Source organism: Polypterus senegalus, chromosome 10, assembly GCF_016835505.1.
Source record: "Polypterus senegalus isolate Bchr_013 chromosome 10, ASM1683550v1, whole genome shotgun sequence".
Lineage (NCBI taxonomy): Eukaryota > Metazoa > Chordata > Cladistia > Polypteriformes > Polypteridae > Polypterus > Polypterus senegalus.
In genome coordinates this window covers 22043608-22067939 of record NC_053163.1, presented here as the reverse complement: position 1 = coordinate 22067939, position 24332 = coordinate 22043608, and the positions used below count along the sequence as shown (strand labels likewise).

At 38.6% G+C, this 24332-nt stretch overlaps 1 protein-coding gene across 4 annotated transcripts in view; it reads left to right on the top strand.

Moving 5' to 3' along the window:
• The window catches only part of LOC120536921 (lethal(3)malignant brain tumor-like protein 2), a 79955-nt gene extending 56008 nt beyond the window's left edge, over positions 1-23947 (top strand). For 3 of the 4 annotated variants that reach the window (XM_039765495.1, XM_039765498.1, XM_039765497.1), the window contains exons 5-17: positions 1054-1133; positions 1274-1391; positions 1565-1699; positions 1853-1941; positions 2102-2333; positions 3683-3759; positions 3969-4073; positions 4474-4621; positions 8996-9078; positions 9280-9514; positions 15449-15508; positions 18548-18685; positions 18972-19563. In XM_039765495.1, the coding sequence (XP_039621429.1) occupies positions 1054-1133; positions 1274-1391; positions 1565-1699; positions 1853-1941; positions 2102-2333; positions 3683-3759; positions 3969-4073; positions 4474-4621; positions 8996-9078; positions 9280-9514; positions 15449-15508; positions 18548-18685; positions 18972-19069 (1598 nt within the window). In that variant the 3' untranslated portion in view covers positions 19070-19563. Of the gene's footprint in view, positions 1-1053; positions 1134-1273; positions 1392-1564; positions 1700-1852; positions 1942-2101; positions 2334-3682; positions 3760-3968; positions 4074-4473; positions 4622-8995; positions 9079-9279; positions 9515-15448; positions 15509-18547; positions 18686-18971; positions 19564-23507 lie in introns of those variants that run through there. The other variant, XM_039765496.1, reaches the window with a different exon arrangement.
• Positions 23948-24332: the final 385 nt, after the last annotated feature.

The window sequence follows — 24332 nt, the reverse complement described above, 5'->3', positions numbered from 1 at the left end:
TTCTCATTAAACTTGTATCTCACAAATATCGTATTCGTCGCAGGCGTGACAAATGCCAGCGGCAGCGTGTCTATGAACTTAATTTAAGCTTATGGTTTACACCATGCTTTGTTTCCGCAGTAGCTGCACTTATGAATATGCTTGTATGCGTCACTCGCTTCATATTCTTTTGCTGCCTTCTCAATTGTGTAATGCGTTTTTTGTTCAGCACTCTTTGGAGCTCTTTCTTGTTCTCTGCGTACTGCGTTCACAGTCAGTTCACGTGAGCCACTCGGAGTACATGCATCGAAGGTTCTCAGCTGTGCTTGTGCTATCTCGTGTGATCTTCCGATGTCCACGGCTTTATTTAATGTTAGCACTTAAAAGTTTCTCTCGCACTTTTGCTGAGTTTGTGCCAAACACTAGTCTATCCCTGACCACTCATCTTCGTTTGCATAAGCACAGTCCTTCACCTGCGAATATTTAGCGGCAGCGTGTCTATTGGATTGCTGCCGACGGACGGCCTTATATGGGCAGGCACTCACGTGGGAGGCGTGGCGATGAGGGACGCAACTCCGCCTCACACGGCGACCGAGCTGCAGGCTATGGCCGTATATATGTACGTAAGTAGGTTCCAGTTATGACCATTACGTGTAGAATTTCAGAATGAAATATGCCTAACATTTATAAGTAAGCTGTAAGGAATGAGCCTGCCAAATTTCAGCCTTCAACCTACACGGGAAGTTGGAGAATTGGTGATGAGTGAGTCAGTCAGTGAGGGCTTTGCCTTTTATTAGTATAAATAATGACTACTATTTTAATTGTAAAAATAAATATTTTTTTGCAAGGCATTTTATGATGTAGAGTAGGATACATTACAGTGCCCCCGGGTTAAAGAAAATAATTGTTGATGCTAAAGTATGAAAAATAAAGAGTAAAACAATGAGATTTAATTTTGCTTTTTCTTCAATATATAAAGTGTGTGGTGAGGTGAGTTGATGAATCAATTATTGCAAACGTTGTCTGAAGTCATTACCAACACTTTGTAACAGAGAGTTTCTTGTTGATCTGCAGTCCTTGCACCGAGTTTTGACTGGGGAGCTTACCTGAAAGTGAATGGCAGCAGTGCCGCCCCAGTGAGCAGTTTTCAACACGTGAGTACAGACTTTGGCAAGCAGAGTAAAAATGAATTTTAAACTCCTGATTGTTCCATCAAAATGAATAACCTCCATTATGTAGTATTATAATTAAAAGCGGGACAAGTGTGTGCTCATTATGAATCATCTTTCCATAGGTTCCTCTCTGTGACCAATGGGAGGATGTGTGTGTGGGAGTAAAAGTGGAGTTACTAAACAATGATGCTGTTCTGCCCAGCAAAGTATACTGGATTGCACACATCGTTCAACTGGCTGGTATGCGTCTCATTTCTCTTCCTGTCGGTGTTTTGTTTAACTTTTATGTCGTGAGTCCTTTTAAGGAATTGTTCACTTTGTGTTTTTAAGCTTATTTGATTTCTGTACAGTTTTTAAAGTGCTTTTTGCCTTTTTCTTATCCACTCTACTGTTCTGTGTTTGTTTTAAATCAGGGTACAGGGCGCTAATGCGATATGAGGGTTTCGAAAATGATGATACTCATGACTTCTGGTGCAACTTGGGTACCACAGAAATCCACCCAATTGGCTGGTGTGCAGTGAATGGAAAGCTTCTGGTGCCACCACAGAGTGAGTATGAATGGAACGTGTGCCACAGTGGTGGTGTCTGCTAGATGAACTTACCCTGCTATCATGTAGTGATGCCTACCCTTTCCATTCAGTAACATGTTTTTCCCCCCAACTCAGTCGATACATTTATTATTTGTCTTAATTTTAATGAAGGTTTGCATGAGAAAATTGATGACTGGAAAGCATATTTGACGAAGAGATTAGTGGGAGCAAAGACCTTGCCTGTGGATTTTTATGTTAAGGTATCTGCTTCCTAATTTGGATTAATTTTTAAGAATGTTGTCTTACTGTTTTTCAGTGCAAAGTGTTCATATTCTGATTTATGTTCACAAACCTTTTGCAAGAAACACTCAACTTATCTATCGATTTACTTTTTTTTTTTTTTTTTTTTCTTTTCACCAGATGGCCGAGAGTATGAAGTATCCTTTCCGGCAGGGAATGCGTGTCGAGGTGGTGGACAAAGATCAGCTGTCTTGTACTCGTTCGGCCATCGTGGACACTGTAATTGGAGGTCGCCTGCGCCTTCTGTATGAAGATGGGAATACTGAGAGCGAATTCTGGTGCCACATGTCAAGCCCAATTCTTCATCCTGTGGGCTGGTCCCAGCAAGTGGGCCATAAGATGAGAAAATATGGTAAGATTAATAAAGGAGATTGCAAAGGTCCAAAATACAGAAAGGATTTGTGTCCAGAATGTGCTCCGATCAGTTGAGGAGACAAGATCATTTCTACAGTGAGCAGCATATTGATAAGGACATGTATACATTTCGCGAGGAATGCTTCAGATTTAGTTCCTTGTATTTTTTTCGAGTTCTGGACATAGCCCAGATGTTTTTGCTGTGGTAAGCTAAAATTATTAGTTGATGGAAGTTCTATTGACATTTTGGCATACTGGTATTTCCAAAAACATTGTCTATTTTGACTAGAAAAAGTCAAGGGAAAAACCCCCTTATCCTTTTTAATCTATCAGTAAGATATCTAAACCACACTCTTTGAGGTCCCCACCTCTCCACTTGGTACATAAGTCTTAAGAGAGCAGGAAGCTTCAACAAAATACCCTAAATATTCACTCAAAAACTATTTTATACGATCATCCATTTATTTACTTAACTTGCCCAGTCCAATTTCAGGTTTGCAGGGAGATGGAGTCAGTTCCGGCAGTACTGAAACAAATCCTGGATATGGGGTTAGTCGACTACAGACCATGCTCACGTAGAGCTCCACGGTCACTAATACCAACTGTGAAAAGAGAACGAACACAGAGAAGTGTATTGGGACACCTTGCGGCCAACCCCATAAAATGAAATAAGATGAAAAAATATGTGATAATGATGTTAATATTGAGTCATTCTGATGTAAGTTCAGGCTGACTGCAGATGATTTTGCTTCCTTGATTTATTTGGGATTCTGGGAGGAAGAGGTGGGCCCAGTTGGCCTGGTCAGAGAAGTGACGTGATTCTGCAGAGGAAGAACAAGAGAGATCGTTATTATGCAGTGCCACCTCAAGTCTCAGTGGAGAAATAAAGTCACTCAAGCCCTTAAGCCGCTTCTCAAGTGATGCATTTGACACAAGATAATTAATAGGCGACAGTTAACTTGCCGAGTCCATATTTTTGACATAGTAGGAAAACTACATCAGTGTAATTTATACAAACTAACCACATACTGGATGGATCCAGAATTCAAGCCCAGTCTTTTAAAGCTGTGTGACAGTAGTGTTAATGCTCTTTGCTGTCATACAACCACAGACACATTTTCAGGATCTCTTTCTGTCAACTAATGTAGGTAACAGCTTCTCCAGTCTAACACTCCTCATACCTGTTACAGCTTGGATCAGTCAGGAAAAAGTAAGCAGGGAAATTGGCAGATAGGTAAACTTGCTTCAGATTTATCAAGTTTCATGAGACATGGTCTGAAATGACTGATGCACCGATCTGAATTTTATATCTTCTCCACTTATTCTTTTTTTATTTCCTCCCCACAGGTAATAAATCAAATACTGGAAGCAACCCTGTCGCCCGAAAGGTTTACTGTGATGCTTCTTCCACACTTTTCAAAAAGGTGAGTCTCTGACACACAGTATTATGGCTCCTGTGTTTCCTAAAGGCTGCAGTGAATAAACTACTGCTTTCCTGCTCTACCTGCCTCACTTTACCGATAATACAGTAGTCGTCTTCTCAGTAGGCATTTTGTCTGCACCCTATTACTGTGTTCAAGCCCATGGCATTCAACTCTTAATCACAATTCATTTATCATTTTTGCACGTTTAGGCTCGCATTGTGTATACAGAAGGTGGATTCTTTGAAGTTGGGATGAAGCTAGAAGCAATTGATCCCTTAAATCTGGGCAATATTTGTGTTGCCACAGTGCAAAAGGTAAATAGGAGCGGAGAATTGCTAGATGTTCACTGTGGTCTGCCACACTACTGTAGCCTCTGCATAAAGTTGCAGGAAGGTCATGGTTTGTCTGTTCTTGAAAATTTCCAGTAGCTCTTCAGAGTGCTTGTGATGAATGTTGCCTGCCTGTTATTCCATATGCCAACCCTTCACCTCTTGGATTCGAATCTGAATTGAAAGCAATCTAGTGGTAAACATTTCCTGTGCTTAGTTTTGAGAAATTCGTGTATCAATGCACAATAAACGAAGATTAAAGGTCACACCAGAATCGCATGTTTACAGTGGCTCTGGTTAACATAATCTGTAATATTGTATTTACATATTTGTATATTTTTAAGTCTTTTTCAATTTTCATTTTGATTGTCTTTCTCTTTATCAGGTCCTGTTGGATGGGTACTTGATGATTGGTTTGGATATTACCGAGACACCTGACAGCAATAACTGGTTCTGCTTCCATGCTTCCTCACATGCTATCTTTCCTGCTGGCTTCTGTGACCGCAATGAAATTACCCTCACTTTACCATTTGGTATGAAATCCCCGTTTCTTCTTCCTATTTTTTTGGACTGAGCAAATACGTAGTGACCGTTCTCCAGTATCTCGATGTACCTGACTAGATTAAGTTACTTAGGTATTGTTTCTCCTACTTTTTTTGGGATATGCATTATTTAAGTGAAGGTAAAAATGGCCTACATGTGTTGGTGATCATATACAGGCTGTTCATTGATTTGCTGAAAGGGAGGTCATGATTTCCCTGTAAAAGTTAATGACATCCCTGCAGCATTTCTTCAGGACACCATCGCTCTTGCTTTTCTTTCTTTCTTAGGCCTTCAATTTAGGGCGATTCCTGCTGAAGAACTTTAAATTGGGGTAGCACCAAATGCTAAATAGTAATAACGTTTACTTCGGTTACAGCCGAGATGTTCACTTTCATTAGATTTAAAATCCATTGGTTGTTGTTTATTATTAGCATGTAATTTCTTGGAATTAAATCAGATTATAGTAGTTTTAGGGTTACACAGTGTTTCAGTTCATTGGTCGCTCTGAATCAACCCCATGTCAGTAAGTTTTGCTGTATACATGAGTGTACTCTCCTGTGAACTAGCATTGTGTCCAGGAATGGTTTCTGCTTCCTTTTGTGTGCTGCCAGAATAGTCACAATTAAATTCTTATTTCTAGTTGAGCCTGCTATCACAAACACAAATTACATGTAGCACAGCAATAATACAAATAGCTTAAAATATATTATCCAGCAGTAGCAGAGTAAAGGTAATCCTGTGTTTTTTCTTAATGTGGTTTTAGTGTTGTGAGACTAGAGTCACCTGAGATATATAACTCAAGAAGCCAGTAGAATCAAAGGTTCTTGGAGAATAACCTGTATGAAGGTTTTCAGCAGTTATTTGAATGACACCGATTTAATTTTAATTTAGTTCTGTTAGCCTGTAATCTTCAGTGCAATGAAAACCATCTGTTGCTAGTGCAACTGGTGCAGAAATATGGCGTAGCAGTGCTGTACATACGTGCTAGAACAATGTAGCAATCACAAAATATTAAACACAGAAGAATAATTTACAGTTCCAAATTAAAAATCAATAAATATTAGATCCAAACATGAAACATTTTACCAGCCTGAGATATATATATAGAAGAGAGAGTCTGTCATACAGTTTGCATATTTGCAGCTGGAGATCCACAAAGGGGGAAAATGAATCACGTATCATAAGTAGTTTTTATTCCTGAGCTTTCAGCCCCGACCAGGGGTCTTCATCAGAGGATAATGCTTGGACTTACAAGAATCAAAGGCAATATATAGCAGAAATTATGGGGGTGTGTGTAAAGTTTCATTTATTATGAACATGTTCCTCTTAAGTTTGCATATGCTGGATTTATGTCCAAATGTCAACATCACAATGTTGTCAGAAGGAAGGACTCGCGATCACTGATCTGTACACATACTAAATCAACAGGACATACATTTAATTTCGGACAATGTTCACGTAAAATTTAAGGCCAGTACTGAAAGTGCCAGAAAGCTGGTCGAACTTTGGCTATCAAATGAGAACGCCATCAACAGACACTTGGACATAAATCCAGCATATGCAGACTTAAGAAGAGCTTATTCATAATAAACAAGACTTTACACCCAATAACCCCCACCACCACCACCACACGGACTTAGCCACCTCCCCCACACACCCCCTCCACATAATTTTTTGTTAAATATTTGCATGTGATTCTTGTAAGTCTAAGCATTATCCTCTGATGAAGACCCCTGGTAGGGGCTAAAAGCTCAGGAATAAAAACTACTTTATGATACGTGATTCATTTTTTCCCCCCTTTGTGGATCTCCAGCTGTATGTGTGTGTGTATGTATATATGTGTGTGTATATATATATATATATATATATATATATATATATATATATATATATATAGTGTGTGTATATATATATGTGTATATATATATATATATATATATGTGTGTGTGTGTGTATGTATCTATGTGTGTATATGTGTATCTATATATATATATATATATATACAGAAATAATGTGTGTGTGTGTGTATCTAGATATACAGATATATATATATATATATATATATATATATATATATATATATATATATAATTAGATCCAAACATTTACCAGCCTTATATATATAAAAAATAAAATGTGAGTAAACGCATGACTGATGGACAGGCCTTAGCAAACTACTGGGTTTGAACCTTCATTTTGATTTTATTCAATAGACTGATGGCCTGATACATTCTGGAAATTCAATAATTTTTAGGTCACTGCAAACCTGGTATCTGTGAACAGCTGTGGCCGTGATTTTAAAACTGAGTGATTACCCCCATGATGACAGACAGAAAAAGAAAATAAGTGATATCTGTTAAGCATCCAGTGCATTGTGGAAGGTAATCAAGTGACGAAGAGCCAAAAACAATATGAAGATAAGAAGATGAAGGTAGAGTGGTCCTGTATATGAATTTTTTGATGGTGGCAGACTGACCTGTTCTGTGTTTATGGCAAAGTGAATGCAAAAACAAAAAAAAAAACACCATAATGACACAAAGAAAAAGAAGAGCGTTAACACCAGAAGAGCATCAAGCCCATTATGGTGGTTAAGCGACAACAAGCAAGAAAGAATAAGATGACAAGACACTGAAACACATTGACAAGCAAGAAGTTATCCTGGATGCAGAACACAACTGAGCAGCAGACAAACAGGATGAATCAGAGACCTGGAAGAAGACCCCACAGACAGAAATACCTGGTGACATTTGAGAAGATTGTGTAATTGTTGTAAATTCTGGCAATTTGAAACCATTAATTTTACATCCTTTCGTTTCATGTTCTTTTGAAGACCACTACCTAGCAAAGTTAAATCAGCAATGTGATTCATGTCAGGCAGTATTTTGTCATGTTGAAATTAAAAAATAAAAATAAATAAAAAGTGTTGCCAGAATAGAAATGTTCTCGCTCTTGAAGAGTCATTAGAAGGACTAAAGTACGTTAAGACTCCTAGAGGATTTGAAAGAAGTAACTATTTAGAAAGCATAAGAAGTTTCTACATCTGCTTCTCTTTAACATGGTTTTTCTTTGCATCTTATTTTAGAATTGTACTTGTGTGTGTGTTTCACCACTAAGATAGTAAAACTGAATCTTTAAGATGAAATGACTTGCAATGTGGTTTGCTTATGTAATGGAGCCCTAGGTAAGTTAACACGACGTGGAGGTTAAAACTGTTTGCTAAGATGGTCAGTGAATGCTGTAATATCGCCTATTGGATTGAAGGCTGATAAACTGTCTGTTGGTGGGGTGTGTCGATTTTTCCCCAATGGAGACTGCGTTCTTAAGCCGTCTCTAGTCATATATATCCTGTATGAACGGGGAGTGCTGTAAAGTGATGAACTGGACCATTGTACCCACTTGTTGCTGGGTTTAGCAGTCTGCCACAGTATAGTTGCCATTGATGACCACGATGGATTTGGTTTGTATGATTTCCAATGTACATCTGTAGAGTGTACTGAGCATTCTGGGGGACACTTGATTGTCTTCACCCTTCACAAAAAAAGAAGGCATTGATGAGCCATCTTAGCAACATACTTGGTGTTGAGAGATTCTCAGTGATGTGGACTCCTACTTGGTCTTTCCTCAGCCACTCCATAAATTTCACCAGGCAGATAATCCTTCTAAAATCTGATGAGGTCTACAGTTAGTTTCTTAACTGTGCAACACTGTTGTCATTGTATCAGACTTGTAAGATGTGCTCCAACATCTTTCTGCTCAAGAACCAGTCTTAAACAAAGGATGTGTTTTATTGACTACATTGATGCCAGTTTGGTGCCATCTGTTTACATCTTGTGATTGCAGCCATGCTTGTTTCTTTTCCTTTAATTTAAAAGTTGCAGTCAAGCCAGTGTTAGGAGTTTTTGAGAAGGGAATCCTCAACTGTCCTTTTCGCCCTTGGGTAAAATATAATACAAGCGGCAGAGCGTTAACACAACCGAAACCCAAATTACTGATGAGAGCTCGGTAAGACTGAATTTTGAAATTAATTTATCAAGGTCATCTCCAATCACACCAAAATATGTGGGTTTACTCCAGGCTGCTTTTTGTTAAATCATACAACATCCAAGAGAGATTACGGCATGGAGTTAGCCTCGGCCGCATGAATGCACTGTGATTTCAGCCATTCCTTGGTGGGGCCCGTCTGAATCCTGTGCAGCATTTGCAGTAGCCCTTCATCACACGTCTGAGCTACAGGTGTTGTGTTGTTTGAATTACCTGATCGAGATACTTAATGTGCTTTAAGGGGCCTGTGCCAAAGTATGTCTGAACCGTTGCATTCATGGAGTTATTTTCTTCATTGTCTTTTGTTGGGTTTCTTTTTCCAGGTTATGACAAGATCTCCTTTTCTTGGTCGCAGTATCTCAAAAACACGGGCAGCAGAGCAGCTCCACCGCGCCTGTTTAACACGGTAAGTAAAGTGGCTCCTGCTCCCATCTCTCTAATTGTCTCTGGAGATCTTTGCCTTATGTAACCGTAATTGTTTCAGCGTGAATTTTGTGGCTGTCTAATTCCCCTCCAGTTCAACTCTTTATGATTTTTATTCATTGCCCCAGATGATGACCTTGTAATTGTTCTTTTCATTGTACATCACAATCTTCTTGTGCTGCAGGACCGTCCTAACCATGGGTTCAAACCTGGCATGAAACTGGAGGCAGTGGACCTCATGGAACCACGGCTGATCTGTGTGGCCACAGTTTGCTGGACTGTCGGACGGTTGCTGCGTATCCATTTTGATGGCTGGGATGACGACTATGATCAGTGGGTAGATTATGAGTCCCCTGACATCTATCCAGTGGGCTGGTGTGAACTTATAGGCTTGCAGCTACAGCCTCCATTATCTGCAGGTGAGGATAATTGTGAAACCTCCTCATTGTACTTTGCCAAGCATTATAATAAGGCTTTAGATATTTTATCTGAGGCCCCGTGTATAAAACTTGCTTACACTTGGAAATGTGCAGAAGCCATTTCGTATGTAAAAGTCGGGGATTTGTAAAACCCAAACTTGGCATGGAAATTGACTTAAAGTTATGTCAAGTTTCAACCATCCACAAGTCTTTTGCAGACTTTTTTTTTTATGCTGGCATTTTAGTGAGTACAGGCGGCAGGACAATGAAATCTTATTTAATTGCACATTTTAGCGACTTGTCAGTCCATTCATCATCCCATCCATTTTCTAAACCTGGTTGTTCTAAACTTGTAACAGAACAGGTATGGTGTGATTTTTTTAAACGCGATGGTTTCTGTAATGTAGGCTCCAATTCAAACAGCTCCGAAGAGAACGGCTCTAGAATGTCTAGATCGGCTTATACAGCAGTCATCCTCACGAAAAGGACACGGGACACTAGTGTTTCAATCGCTGCAGTGCTGACTACTTAGGTCTGTTGTGCCGACAGGAGCATCTTTTGGGTGTGTAAGGGTGTACTTACACTGGCAATTTGTTTCGTGCCTGAGCACATTTGTCTGCATGTAACCCACCAAGGTCTAGTTCTGGTGGAAAAGGTGAGCTGAGCATGATTCAGTAGCATTCGGGAACAGTGTGATCGCTCCACGTGCCTGAGCACGGAAAACAGACATGACATCAATGATGGAACAAGTCAGATTATCCAATTCTCATTTCATTCAATACCATTTGAATTAACAACAGGTTTTTATTCTCACCTTACACATGAACATGAATCGTACTTGGCAAGAAAAGCTGCAAATTCCTCCTTTAACATCACTGCACCACAATTAACCGCAAAATGCTGTGCTGCACACTCAATAAATCTGTAAGAAGGTAGAGCGTTATCCTACCTTACACTACTCCAAAATAAGTGAAATCATTTTGACATGCGTGCGGTCACTCCGTGCTTGGATCTTGTTTTGGCTTTATGCAAAGTAAAATGGTGATGACGAAAGTTTGTCCAGGCCCAGAACATTAAGCTCAGTGTTTGGTTGCAATCGCACTTGGACACAATATGGGAGAAACGTGCCTAGTGTGTGAGTCCACCCTAAGGGCTCATTTATACTTCACGCTCAGAACGTGTACGCGCCCGCATCATGGCTGCCACGCGTTCCCAGCGTTCATTTCACGCGTCCTCTGAGCAGGTCCTCAGAAGTTAACGCAACGCGTGCGCGAGTTGCAGTACCAGCAAAAAGTCGGGGGGCGCAGTGTCCTAAAAGTCGGAACGTGACGTCAGAGTCTCTGTTTACTATCTACATGTGACAGCAAGCCTCTATGGAGATCATTCGGGGATCGATGTGCGCACTTTGCTGTTTGATGAATGGCTCAAATACAGCGCTATACATTATGTTGCCGATGTGAAGTTGCAAAAAAAAAAAATAGACGGCACAAAAGATGGTATGTGAGACTTTTAAAATGTATCGTGTCATTTATATATGTCTTTTTTATTTTTGAATTTTTGCAACTTAACAACAGCAACATAATGTATAGCATTATATTTGAGCCACTGAGAAAAAAAATAAAGGACACGGTGAAAACGTGTACTTTGTGATTAAAGTGGAAATTTCGGCTTTAATCTCGAATTGTCCACTTTAACCTCGTAGTTTACTTTATCATTAAAGCAGACGGTCATAAACGTCATCCCAGTTTTTAATCGCTATGAGCTTCTTGGACCTGACAGCAGGTAAAGTAAAACAATAAAAAATAGATGGCACAAAAGATGGTATGTGAGACTTATAACATGTATAGTGTCATTACGATCGGGAATATGCGACGCTTGAATATAAAAGCACCACGAATGCATCTGTATGTCGGCATTTTGCTTCAGCAGCGAAAAGCAGCACTAGATCGCCAAACAGAACAAATTAAATGTATGATATTCCAACTCTCTGCACATTTAGAATCTTTAGATTTATACTTGATATCACTTTCATGATGAAATGCATTAAAATGTGTATGTTACATTTTACATATAGTTTCGTATAAATAATGAATACTGTTAATAAATACACACGTGGGGGAATAATTACACACATGGCGGTGTCACGGTGGCGGAGCGATAGCACTGCTGTCTCACAGGGAGTTATGTTGCTTGTATTCCACACTGAGCTCCGGTTTCCTTCCAAAGATATGCAGATTTGGGGATTTGGTGCCGCTAAAATGACGCTAGTGTATGTGAGTGCCTGTATTCACCTTGCGATGAGCTGAGGCCTCGTCAAGGGACTGTTTCTCACTCGTGCCCAATGCTTCCTGGAATGGACACATACATCCCTGGATTTATGGATTTAATCAATAAACATCCTTTTCAGAGATATTGCGGTAAGGTGTTATCGGAATTTAATAGGTGTTTTAGGCAATTCACAACACAGAGAAGCCGAACATGTTCTCACCGCGATAATATCTCGCGCTGCCACCTGGTGGATTCCTCCAGATTTACGTAAAGTACGCGCAAGTATAAACACTACAACGCTTGCATAGCAGGAGCGTCCACTGCAGCATGCGTCGCGTCGCGTGAAGTATAACTCCGGCCTAAGACAACAAGCTGAAACAGCCTCTCTCATGCTAAACCTGAAATTGTGAAGTAACCTGTAACTGAAATTCTACAGAGCATTTCTCAGTCCTGTTTAAGGACTGGTGACTTGCATGTGAAAGTTGCTTCGGACTGGACAGGTCATAGTATCTGTTGATCCATTAATCCTTCCTTAATTGTGCTTAAGCGGGGCAGGGGGAGCTGGAGTCTGTCATAGTGAGCAATGGGCGCAGGCAGGAACAGACTCTGGGCAGGGTGTGCCAACACATCGCAGGGTGAACACACACTTACATACGTACACATCAGGAGATGGTTTAGCATCACCAGTTCACCCATCTCTTTGAAAACCAGAGCACGCCAACACAGACCCAAACATCACGCAGGGACAAGAACTCCAGACTCCTTATTACAAGGCCATAGTGCAGCAACTGTGTCCCTGTTCACTTAATTCATTGATTAACATACTGTAATTTATATCAACGTAGGAAAAAATAAAAACGCCCTTTATTTGAGACGTACTTTAGTGACACAGTGCGTCCGTTGGGGTGGAGGGGAGCAGGTCCACCAGCCACTCCATAAACTCAATCAAATGCCAGTAATAACTCAAGTTTACATTTAGTGAAGTTTAATTTTCTGTGTTCTCCTATGGTGTGAAAGTAAAGGTGTCACTTGGGAACATTGCCATAAATATTCAAAACAGGATTTTGTTTTATGCCAATACATAGTTAGTGGAGGGAGGGGATGGAGAGTAGCAAACTGCGTATGCCTGAGCGCATAGTTATAAGCTGATTTGAGATTTATAAAGGAATTTAGGGTGCTACCTGATATGTACAGTAGATACAGTTTTAAAAAATCGTTTTCTTTTTTTTAGTACACACACTGTTTTTGCCTTTCTAGTGTAAGCAGTGTTTTACTATGGAATCTATCCAAGGTTTTATACATGAGGCCCATTGAGCTATGGCTACTTCTTTTGTCAACCCAATTTCTCCACCTGAAGCAAGTCCTTGGTTAAAACCGTTTAATTTTTCAGAGAAGTGTATACATTGCTGTTATTATTATTATTGTACATGCTGGTATCGCATATTTTTTTTTGTTTTATGATTTGAGGTCAAAGAACTGAGCTATTAGAATTGAGAGAGGTGGAGGTGACTTTTTTTTTTTTACTTTTCTGTTCATATTTCTTTTCATATGTAATTGCTATAATTTGTTTCCCTTTATGTACTGCAGTATAAACTCACAAATGCACTTCACATGTTTTTCCCCCTCCCCATTTGTGAGGTTTATATTAATAAATAAATGATACAACTGAACTTTTAAAAATAGAGTGGCTAGCACGTGGTTAGCATTACCGCCCCACAAGTCTCGGAAGGCACCAGATTTCCTCTTTCATCCCAGAGATGCCCATGTTACGTTAATCAGCGTCTGTAAATTGTACCACTGGCTGTGTGTGACACTGCTCTTTTTACCTGCGTTGTATCCACTGCTGGGAGTTACATAAATAGGTAAGGTTTAGGTTACGAAAATAAATAAATAAACAAACAAACAAACAAACTGCATTTCCAGAAATGTCTGGCCTCTAATTCTTAAGACTGCCTTAATGTTTTGGTCATAGACTCTCAGTACCTGTTCAGTTTTTGTGTCCTGTTGTATTCTCTTCAAATAACAGAGTACAACAAAACTGCTCCGAATAAAGCTGACTGACAGACACGTAGTCTTCAATTGGGTCAGGTGGGTTAGGGTTAGGGTTAGGGTTAGCATGCAAGACGCTCAATAGAACATTCACAATTAGTGAGCCTAAATGTAACTGATGATGCTCTTTACTTATAAATTGAGTGAGGGACAAGAATGACTTATAGATTTCATCTTGAAAGATTACATTTATTTTGATTTTTATCCAATATTTTCTACACAGGAACAGAATTGCTGAAAACATTAGTAGCCAATTACTTCAGTTTACACATCAACAGTTACCATAAGTACACTTGCTCCATGTAAGAACTGTGGTCATGGTTTTCTGTCTGAAAAATCCCTTTGACCACAGTCATTACAGTAAATGCATTTTTCAACACTTTCTGAAACTGCAGCGTGAGTCGAGCCCTCTGCCCATATTTAGTATCTTATGGGAATCGGCTATTTCTGTCTTTCTGTAGCTGTTCATGCCTCATTAATTTATTATCAGAAATACTGAAAGATAATCTTCACGATAAACTTGCCCTTTGTGCTAAATGCATTTTTTGGCTAACAGTCTTTGAAAATGAAAACGATCACTGCTGGCAATTGTGCATTAACAGTTGTCATTTGATATATTAGCCACTGATTAAAAATAATAATAATAATAATAGTTAATACCATTTATCATATAGTGCTTTTCTAACCTACTCAAAGCGCAGTGGGGAGTCCCTTCAGCTTTTGCCAATGTGCATCATTTTCCAGGACGATGTGACAGCAGCCATTGTTACACCAGTGTGCTCCCCACACACATTATTTATTGTATGTTAAAGGGGTGAGCGAGACAGCCAGTTAGAGACACGGGATGAGTAGAGGGCAGGAATTTTGAGGTCGTGATGGTCACTTTAGCCAGGAAACACCCTACTGTTTGTCAAAGCTGCCCAAGGATCGTTTATGACTACAGAGAATCAAAATGTCAGTTTTATGTCTCACCCGAAGGACAGTGCCAATTTGTATAGCACAATGTCCTTGTCACTGCATTATGCCCAGACCACAGGGTAGGTGCCCCCGGTGACCTCAACAAGCACCTCTTCCAGACCCGACCCAACCTTATCCTAAAAGAGAAACCGGACAAAGTGAAAATCCTCTGTCATGTGAGAGCTTCTTGGTGCTTGGATAATTTGAAGTGTCCCCAGAAAAGAAACTTAATATTGTGATTGTATAAATAAAAATGCAGTGTGTTTGTGTGAAGTTGCTTAAATCTGGATTTGAGCACTCTGCAGGGGCTTGAATTGAAAGTATTACAAAATAGTTCCTATAATGCCAAAAGAAAAGAAACAAAAAAGAGATTATCAGCTATTTCTTTTTTTTTTTTTATATAAATGTTCTCAGTTTTGTGTGTTTATTTTCATAATGTTGTCTGAAATAAAGCAAGACTTAGAAGTGTGTGTTTTTTTGCGGTCTGCTTTTCTCTGCTACTTTTGAGTGTTAATTGTGCCACCTAGTGGTCAGACTAGTATTGAATGTTTGTTGCAGAGAATCCCCAACTACTTAGTTAGCCTTAAACTCTGTATGTATGTTAGTATTCTGTTATAAAAGTATTAGCTCCTGTTTTGATTTTGGCCCTTTTTCATGCAGAGGAGCACCTAAACAAGCCAAAACAGGAGCAGAAGAAAAAGAAGCCATTGGGAAAAAGAAGTAAGATGGGTTTGGGTAACTTGTTTCTTACTAGCTGTTAGGTTTCAGTCTTGTTCTCTTTCCTGCCATCACTATAAAGTTGCTAGGGTAAGTAAAATATTAAAATACCATATTTGTTTGGGGTATTCCCTTAAGTCCTGTGCAGAATTTCATTAGCTCTCTTTGTTGACTCTTTACTGGTGTGCAGACATTACATAGACTTCCTGAAGTATCTGTGGACTCACACACACACACACACACACACACACACTGTATTTTGTTTGCGTCACTAATTGGTATCCTCCTTTCTTTGAATTCAAATGTTGGTGATTACATTTAGCTCTCACTTTGGTGATCTCTATCAATATACTTCTAGGAGAACCTATTAATATCATTCTTTTTTAATGAACAGCACATCATACAGGTCTGGTGGACACTGGTAAGGGTATTCTATTGACACGCACAATCATTGTGAGACAAAAGGGTGAAATTGTATTCAGGACTGTGCAGAGATCAAAACCAGGAAAGTCAAAAATGAATTGAAATAACAAAACCAAAGGGCAGGAGCAATTTTTTTGGAACCGGAATCAAATCCAAGATCACAAATAATGAAGAACGCTTATGTTAGGGCTAGTTTAATTTACAATTGTCAAGAAAAAACCCCACTAAGTATACCTACTGAGTATTACTGAAACTGCCATACACCGACATGTTTATACCAGAAGATCCTGATAGTTGCGGCTCCTGCAATGACAACATAAATGAGAATATGACAACGTGTAGCCAACATCTTCTCAAGTAAATAAACAAAACAAGACAGTGATAGAAAAAACAACACCCTTAAAGCAAATACTAAAGTAAAAATTCAAAATAGAAATGAAATCTCCACACACAAAATCTCTAAATAAGACAAAAATATACATGTGAATGTGGTTTAGTCCTATCCTACGGAAACCGAGAGAGGACGTGCAATATTGTAATTTTTTGAAGTTGTGTCCTCGTGATAACGGAATAATTTTATCAAGATCTCGATAAAACAAAAGATGTTGATTTCTCGAAATTATGAAATAATTGTATCTAACGTTTAATGTTTAGCTTATTGAAGCCACGTCCTGTTTGAATTGGCAGAAGAGCAAAACTGTATTGATCAGTGCGTCATATTTTTGTTCAATTAAAGGCTGACGCAGGCTGAAATATCTTTATGCCTTAGTTTAGAAAATAATAACGTTGGTGTCCGTCATTTAAGAAGATGGTTAGCAAGGCGTCAGCTCAGTAGGTGTCGCAATCTAAGCGAGCCTGATGCCAGGAGCAAAGTTTTGTTTTCTCGAGATCACGGTAAAATTATTCCGTTATCTCAAGAAAACAAATTTTCGTTTTCCCGACATCTTGATAAAATTAGTCTGTTGTCTCGAGGAGACAATTTAAAAAAATAACGATATTGCACATCCTCTCTCGGCTTCTGTAGGCACTGGAACTAAGATTTACCATATTGAGTTCTGCTATGTGAATTTCCCCTTGTGATTAATAAAGTATCTATCTATCTATCTATCTATCTGCTTCTATTCTTTTAATCTTGGGGAAAAGTTTCTGGTTTTAGTGCAACCAACTAACACGTGCAATATATCAGGGACTGCACTTGCCTGCACACACTAAACCAGGATAAGGTCAGTAACCTGATTAAGACAGAAACTTAGTTTCGTAAAAACCTCAATTTTACACATGCAAGTACTCTTCTGGAGTTCTCGTTTGGCCAAATGCTCCCGACGTCATTAAAATCCACAGAAAAGAGTTAAGTGTCCTTATCGGCCACCACGAATCTGAAAACAAGCATGAAGCCTGTGATCATTTTCTTGTATTTTATAAATATGTTTAGTCCTTCATGTGCTGTGAAGTAAATAACGCCCATCCCCTTTTTTACGTCCTCGACGTTGAGCACCGAAGATTCTCAGTATGAACACTGGCTGCTATATCACCTGATCACACTTTTTCAACATATCAACCGCAAATAGCCGGATAAAAACTAAACTGATGCTTTATTAACATGTTTCTATTATCGGATTGCATGCAGCACGCTCTTTTCTGCTTGGCTGTGCAGTTGATTCCTGCAAAGGACCAGCGTGTGCCAATAGTGTGCTTCTTGTCTTACACTCAGAGCATCTGGGAATAAAATAATGGAGGTATTTTTATTTCAGTAAATTTAGTTTTGTGTTGGGTTACTCATTCCTCAATCTGACCGCTTAACCCAACGTATTACCCTACTGCTCATCTTACCTCTGTACTTTCAGCTCATCAACATAAAATTTAGTGATTTCTGAAATGAAGAAGCAAGATGTCAAATCGCTGTGGCGAAGTTTAAAAATTGGCCATAGTAACACAGTAACCTTGATCCAGCATAGCGTCCATCAAAGTCAGCATCGATGACGTAACAAGGCCGTACTGATTGTATTTCGAATCAAAAAATGTCCCTTTCTCTGAGTAGCGAGCCGAATTCCAAATGTATCCTATTTTAGATTCGCAAAGCTCATAAAACTTCATGCAAAATCTAGCTCATTTTGAAGCGATGTACTGAGTCCATGACAGTCTGCCCTTATAAGCCATAAGACTTTCATCGATGCTGACGTCACACTCCGGAATATAAATTTTCTGAAATTTTGCTACAATGGCCTGCTATGTCTCCCAGATTTTCTTCAGTTTGGGTACTGGATGAATATTCTCATCAAAGTCTTCATTGTTGGTAAAGTGCAGATATTTTACAGTTGGTGAAAACCTGCACTCGGGTGTAATTTCTCCAAACAATGGCAGCACTGACCGCACTTTAAAACCTGAGTGATTCTCGGTTGTAACACTTACGCAAGACGCATCTGTACAGTTGTCTGAGTGACACTCGGAACTAACGCTTTTAGCACGATTTTTGCAGGCCGAGTAACACTCGAATCTAAAGCTAAGGAGGCTACGTCTGTTCATGTGTCACTCAACAGCCCTAATTAAAAAAATGATCTTATATTCTTAATAATAAAAGCTTTGGAAATAAGTTTAACTTGTTTTTCCCTCTTCTATCAGAGAGAAAGCTCTTACGGAAGAAGTTAGCATCACTTATTGCAAAGAACAGGCCTCCTCGACGACCAAAAGTAGAACCTTCAATCCTACCAAACCCTGAAGAACAGCAGGTGCCATTAGTATTAAAGTCGGAAGAAAAAGGTTGGTTTCTAGTCTGTACTTTTCATGGAACAGAATTCTTTGTTTTTTTATTTGTATTTTTACTTCAATGATGCATTACTCAGAAGCATTGATCTTCTTACCCTTATTTTGCAAATTCAGGGAGAGACCAGTATGACAGCAAAAGCTGGTTTTGTCTTTTAATATGTTTGTATATGGGATTTTGTATATTTAGGTGAGGACATTTGCGAAATTCCATCGTGTAGCATCTTGTTAAGTGAAGTGCTGTCTTGTTGTGTACTAAAGATTCTGCATTTCTCTCCTGTAGCCGTCTTTGTTGATTCCAAAGAGAATGAAGAGCTCTCGGGGACAGGAGACTCTCGGGATGTCACACAGTTGGTTATCAAGACAGAGCTCAATGAGTGAGACGAAAACAGTCGGGATTTTTTGTTTGTCCCCCACAATGTGAAGTAAATAGACTATGTTTATTGATTTATTATTATTATTTTTTTTTTTTTTTTGTTTAAACCTCCATGAGGTTAACAAAGAAAGAAGATTGGATGCAAGGCATCACTTTAGCCAGACTAAGTGAGCCATTAATGGCAACATAACCTGCTTGCCTATACCCTCGTTTTCAGAGGTTGTCAAATGATTTATAATATATTTATATATATTTTTTAGAGATAATACAAAAGAGTACACAGACTTTGATAAGATTTCTACCAGGAAGTTTGAATTGTCCTGTTTGTATTTATAGATGTCAAGTTGTTAGTATGTGATCCTGCAAAAGATTTAAAGTGGGCAGTGGTGGGGATTACAAGTGGTAATAAGATTCTAAAGTAATATAACGCATAGGCCAAAATGTTTTCAATTACTTGTGAATAAATAAAGTTGATTGTGACCTTACATTAAAAAAAAAATCAATGGTCTTCTATTGGTTTATATACAAACTTAGTTTGCACTTTAGATTGCTTAGAGGAAACATGACTGATTCAACATCCCACCACCCCACAGGGCTGTTATCCCCACGTCACTTTTATTAAACTGCCTGCCAGGAATTTGCCAGTAGAGTGGAGCTGTAGAAGTGACCCACAGTAGATACCGTACATGAACTGAGACTCTCCTGCCATTGTTTTTGCAGCTTTCTCACATTTTGCTGCTGGTGGTGTCAAAAGCAAGGGAAGCAAATTGTGGCAGACACAGACCAAAGATCTCACCTCCTGTCTGATTTTGCTGCCTTTGCAGACAGAAACATAAAATATGTAGAGCCAGAATTAAAATTGGAAAAATAAGGAATACACTGTTGGAAACAAGTGCTTGCAATTCAGACTTGTAAAGACATCTCAGAAATGATATTTATGAGCTATCATTTCAACATTTTTAAGTATGGCAAGACAGGACTTGTGTCAGATTTGCTTGTTGCATTTTTTCTACTTATATTTAAAAACTTGAATTAAAAAAATTAAAAAAAAAAAAAAAAGCCTCATAAACATGCAATTGTGAATGCGTCTTTGGCCTGATAGATTTATGTGAATGTGAGGAGCCCTCCAATTAGGCGGCCCAAATTCCCACATCACAGTTTTATTTGAAAGAAAAATAAAGTTAATATTAAATTTTAAAATAGTAAAAATCAAATAAGCCATTGTTTAAGCGTCAGAAGTAATAGTAATATCATGAATGGTGCAAAGCCTGACTGATGAAATACAAGCTAAAACAAATTGACAGCTATGTACAACTGTCAAGTAAAAAAACAGATGTGCTCTCTCTCTCTCTCTCTTTATAATATATATATATATATATATATATATATATATATATATATATATAGTCGATTCCTGTTAATCGGACCACATCGGGACGCGATCATTTTGGTCCTAATAACCGGCTGGTCTGATTACACGAACATGCCCTACACATGTGCAACCAAGACGGGATGTGCTATAAGTAACATATTAAAATGTCATTATGACTTTGATTGTGCTGCACACACGTATGGCGAACATACAAACAAGAACTACGTACATGTACATGTACGGTTGCTTACAACTTTGTTTATTGAAAAAGAAATCTACAAATTTTTTTAAACGATCTACACGACACTCAGCATGCAAAGCACAATAAAAAAAGGTTACATTACCAAATTCCAGTCAACATTTGAAGAACTCGTCTAGTGTGATCTCACTGCACTTGTTTACGCTCGACTTCATGTCGCCAGCTACTGGGCGGTCCGTTTTAGGAAAGAAAGAGCAGGCATGTTCACCCCGACTGGTTTGCACTTGGTACAAATTTTCTGACTTCCTGACCTTTGATAAAAGCATAAATTCTCCTAGGAAGCCCAGGGATCCTCCCGATGTCGCTGACCTGCTTTACATCCGCTTTCCGCAGGCGACTTGTGGCTTCTTTTTCTTATTCTCTGTCACGTTCTTTGATCCGATTAAACGGAATTTTGGTCCAAATAAGCGAAGGCTTATGTAATATGATCTGTTTCGGTTCTTTAGGATTCGGTCCAAATAAACGGCTGGTCCGATTAACCAGAATCGACTGTGTGTGTGTATGTATGTATGTATATATATATATATGTGTGTATATATATATATATATATATATATATATATATATATATATATATATATATATATATATATATATATATATATATATATATATATATATATATATATAAATGTGTAAAATGCATTAATCAGTAATGATTTCTACTGTTGTCAGGACATTAGAATCATATTTCTGAATACTATATTAAAAAAACAAAAGGCAAGCTGCCTCAGTTTTTGTTCAGATAGACTACCTTGAAATATTTTATGAAATCTCGTTTCCTACAGTATGTTGTTTCTTGATAATGGTCCAAACATACCAGTAAAGTTGCCACCTGTCTCATATAATACAGGATCACGTTGTGATTCATCCCATATTTTCATACACATCGTTTCATATACCCGTATACAGGGTGGCGCAGGGAAATGGGAAGTTTCAGAACTTGGTGTTGGCAGTTGTTTGGGACCAATGCCATCTCGCTTAGACCTCCTTGCCATTAGTTATAATGGAGCAGTGGAATGGTTCGCTGTGAAAGGCTTTTATAAGAATGGTGATCGTATGACTGCTGCGCAAAGGGAATTTGGTCATCATTACCAGTTAAGATGTCCTGATTGTGTCTCATCTGCTCATCCGATTACAACATGGCTGTGCAATTTCGAAGAAATGGGTTCAGCCTTAAAAAAAGAAGTCCCCAGGTGGAGCCACTTCACATATTGCCTGACAATGGATGGCATCTATTCGACGATTGTTTGGGCGGCGCATCATTTCACACAACGGTGACATTCCATGGCCTCCGAGATCCAAAGATCTCACAGTTTGTGATTTTTTTTTTTTTCTGTGGTGACACCTTAAAAGCCAAGTGTACCGCATACGACCTGTGATTATTGCTGAACTAAAAAGGAGGATTGAAGAGGAAATTACTGGCATTCTTCTTGACACGTCATGTCCAGCAATGCAGAATTTCCACAACAGGCCGTCAGAATGTGTACGGAGAAATGGACAACACCTTCACGAGGTTTTCTTCAAAACATAAAATTAATATTGAATGAATATTGATTGCCATCATTAATTGCATATCCTGTACGTTTCATCATTAAATGTATTTTGCATTGAACATGAATTGAAAATTTCCTGTTTCCCTGCTCCGTCCTGTACATATATACACATTACACTAGCTCTTTAAAGTGCACAGAATAATATACAGGGGGTCCTCGGGTTACAACGTTTCGAGTTTACAACGCTCACTCCCATAAAAACTTAAAAAAACTGAGACATGAGAAGGAATAAAGGTAAGGACTTTTTTACTCTCATTTTTTCTGTTACTACAGTACAGTATATTTAGGTCCTTTTCTTTTTTTTCAGGCTTAGATTTTGTGTTTTTATGTTCTAGATCATGATCTTGCAAATGTGTTAAGATAGGTAAGTTACTTAGGCTAGAGTGTGTTTCGACGTACACCAAAATTCGGGTTACATCACTGTTGTAGGAACGGAACTGTGTCGTAACCCGAGGACTCCCTGTAGTAACAATTAAAATCATATACCGCGTACACAAGCAGAGTGAATGAATTTCATTTTTGTGTTGTGCTGCCATTGCAGACAGAAAGGCGCTGCATGCCAAGTGAGACTATGCGTCCGCATCATCCTTACTGTTGTGCTGCTTTCACATATCGATGGCGGAAAAAAAAAGTCACACCATGCCGTATAGCAGAACACCCAGAGTAACACGATACACAGAGTGTAAAGATTACCGTTGTGATGTCTGCTAATACAAGACTATCTGTGAAACGAAAGCTTGTTGAGTTATTGGTCTGAGTGGGAGACAGAATGTCAGTGGGTCAGCCCAGTCCCTGGCGATGTGATACGCTTGCCGATACGCTTTTTCTGTCAACCATGGCGGAGAAACGGCACGGTGCAGATGCTAGCCTTGTCCAAGCAGCTAAAGAGTAGATGACACAGAGTACCGTCACTCGATTCCCCCAATGCAGACATGGTATGTTGTTGTTTAATTACTTGTATGTTATCCACTGCAGACTACATGATAGCCACCATTAGCCCACAATCTACTGTAACCAGTGAAGTGAGGTAATAATTAGTGGAAATTGATCATGCTAATGTTAACATCCATTTGGGCAGAAGGTTAAGATAGACTTATTTTCTAATTTATAAATGATACAATCAATGTGCAGATGAAAAGACTTAAAACTGTCAGATACATATTTACAATGTTTTGTTTTTTTTATAATCTATCCTTTGCTATTTAAAAGTAAATCTATACACATTATCAGTTTAATTAATGACTTCTCCTCTACAGGTAACAACAGCGAAGTTGACTTGTGTGCCTCACAACATACGAGTTACTGAAGTGCTGATTGTGCACACAAGATAAACCAGGATTTTATGTTTGTTTTTATTTAATATTGAATTGCGTAATTATTTGTGTTTCTGGTATGTTGTCCTGCAGCATTGAGGCTCAAACCATTCATACTGGATTTCACAAATATTACAGCAACTGCCGGGTGTTTGGTGGTGGCTGGACGTTGCTTCTGTTGCACAGAACTGCTCGATAAACTGGAATGATTTGATAATGCCCATGCCAATGGATTATTTAGAACTGTTTTGTATGAGAAATGATTTCTGTTTTATAGAAAAATACTAATATGCTTGAAGGAAACCTTAGAAATTGCAATTAAGTTTGATTGCATATTTTAATCCTACAATTAAATGTTTTAATTCAACAACAGCCCTACTATTTATCTTTTAAAATCTGAATCTACAAATGCCAACTGTTGATAATTCAAGAATAGATGGACAGACAGAAATGTATTTGTCCCTGGGAGAAATTTGGCTTTTTACATTATTATTAATGAATGATTGAATTCTTTAAAACTATTGTTTGAACAAATTGGACCCTGACAATACACTTTATTTTCTATTCTGTGCTTGGCCACTGAAAATTGGACCTTGTCTCGTTATGCTTTTACACTTAAGAATTACCTGAATGTTTGGATTATTTGTTTAAAGTGTAAAAGCTGCAGCATTGTAGTCGAGGGTATTTCTTGGCTCTGCCCTCTTTGGCTGTCATCTGTAATGTAAAACTAATACCATAATGTGTGTAGGGTTTCATAAGCTGTTAAGT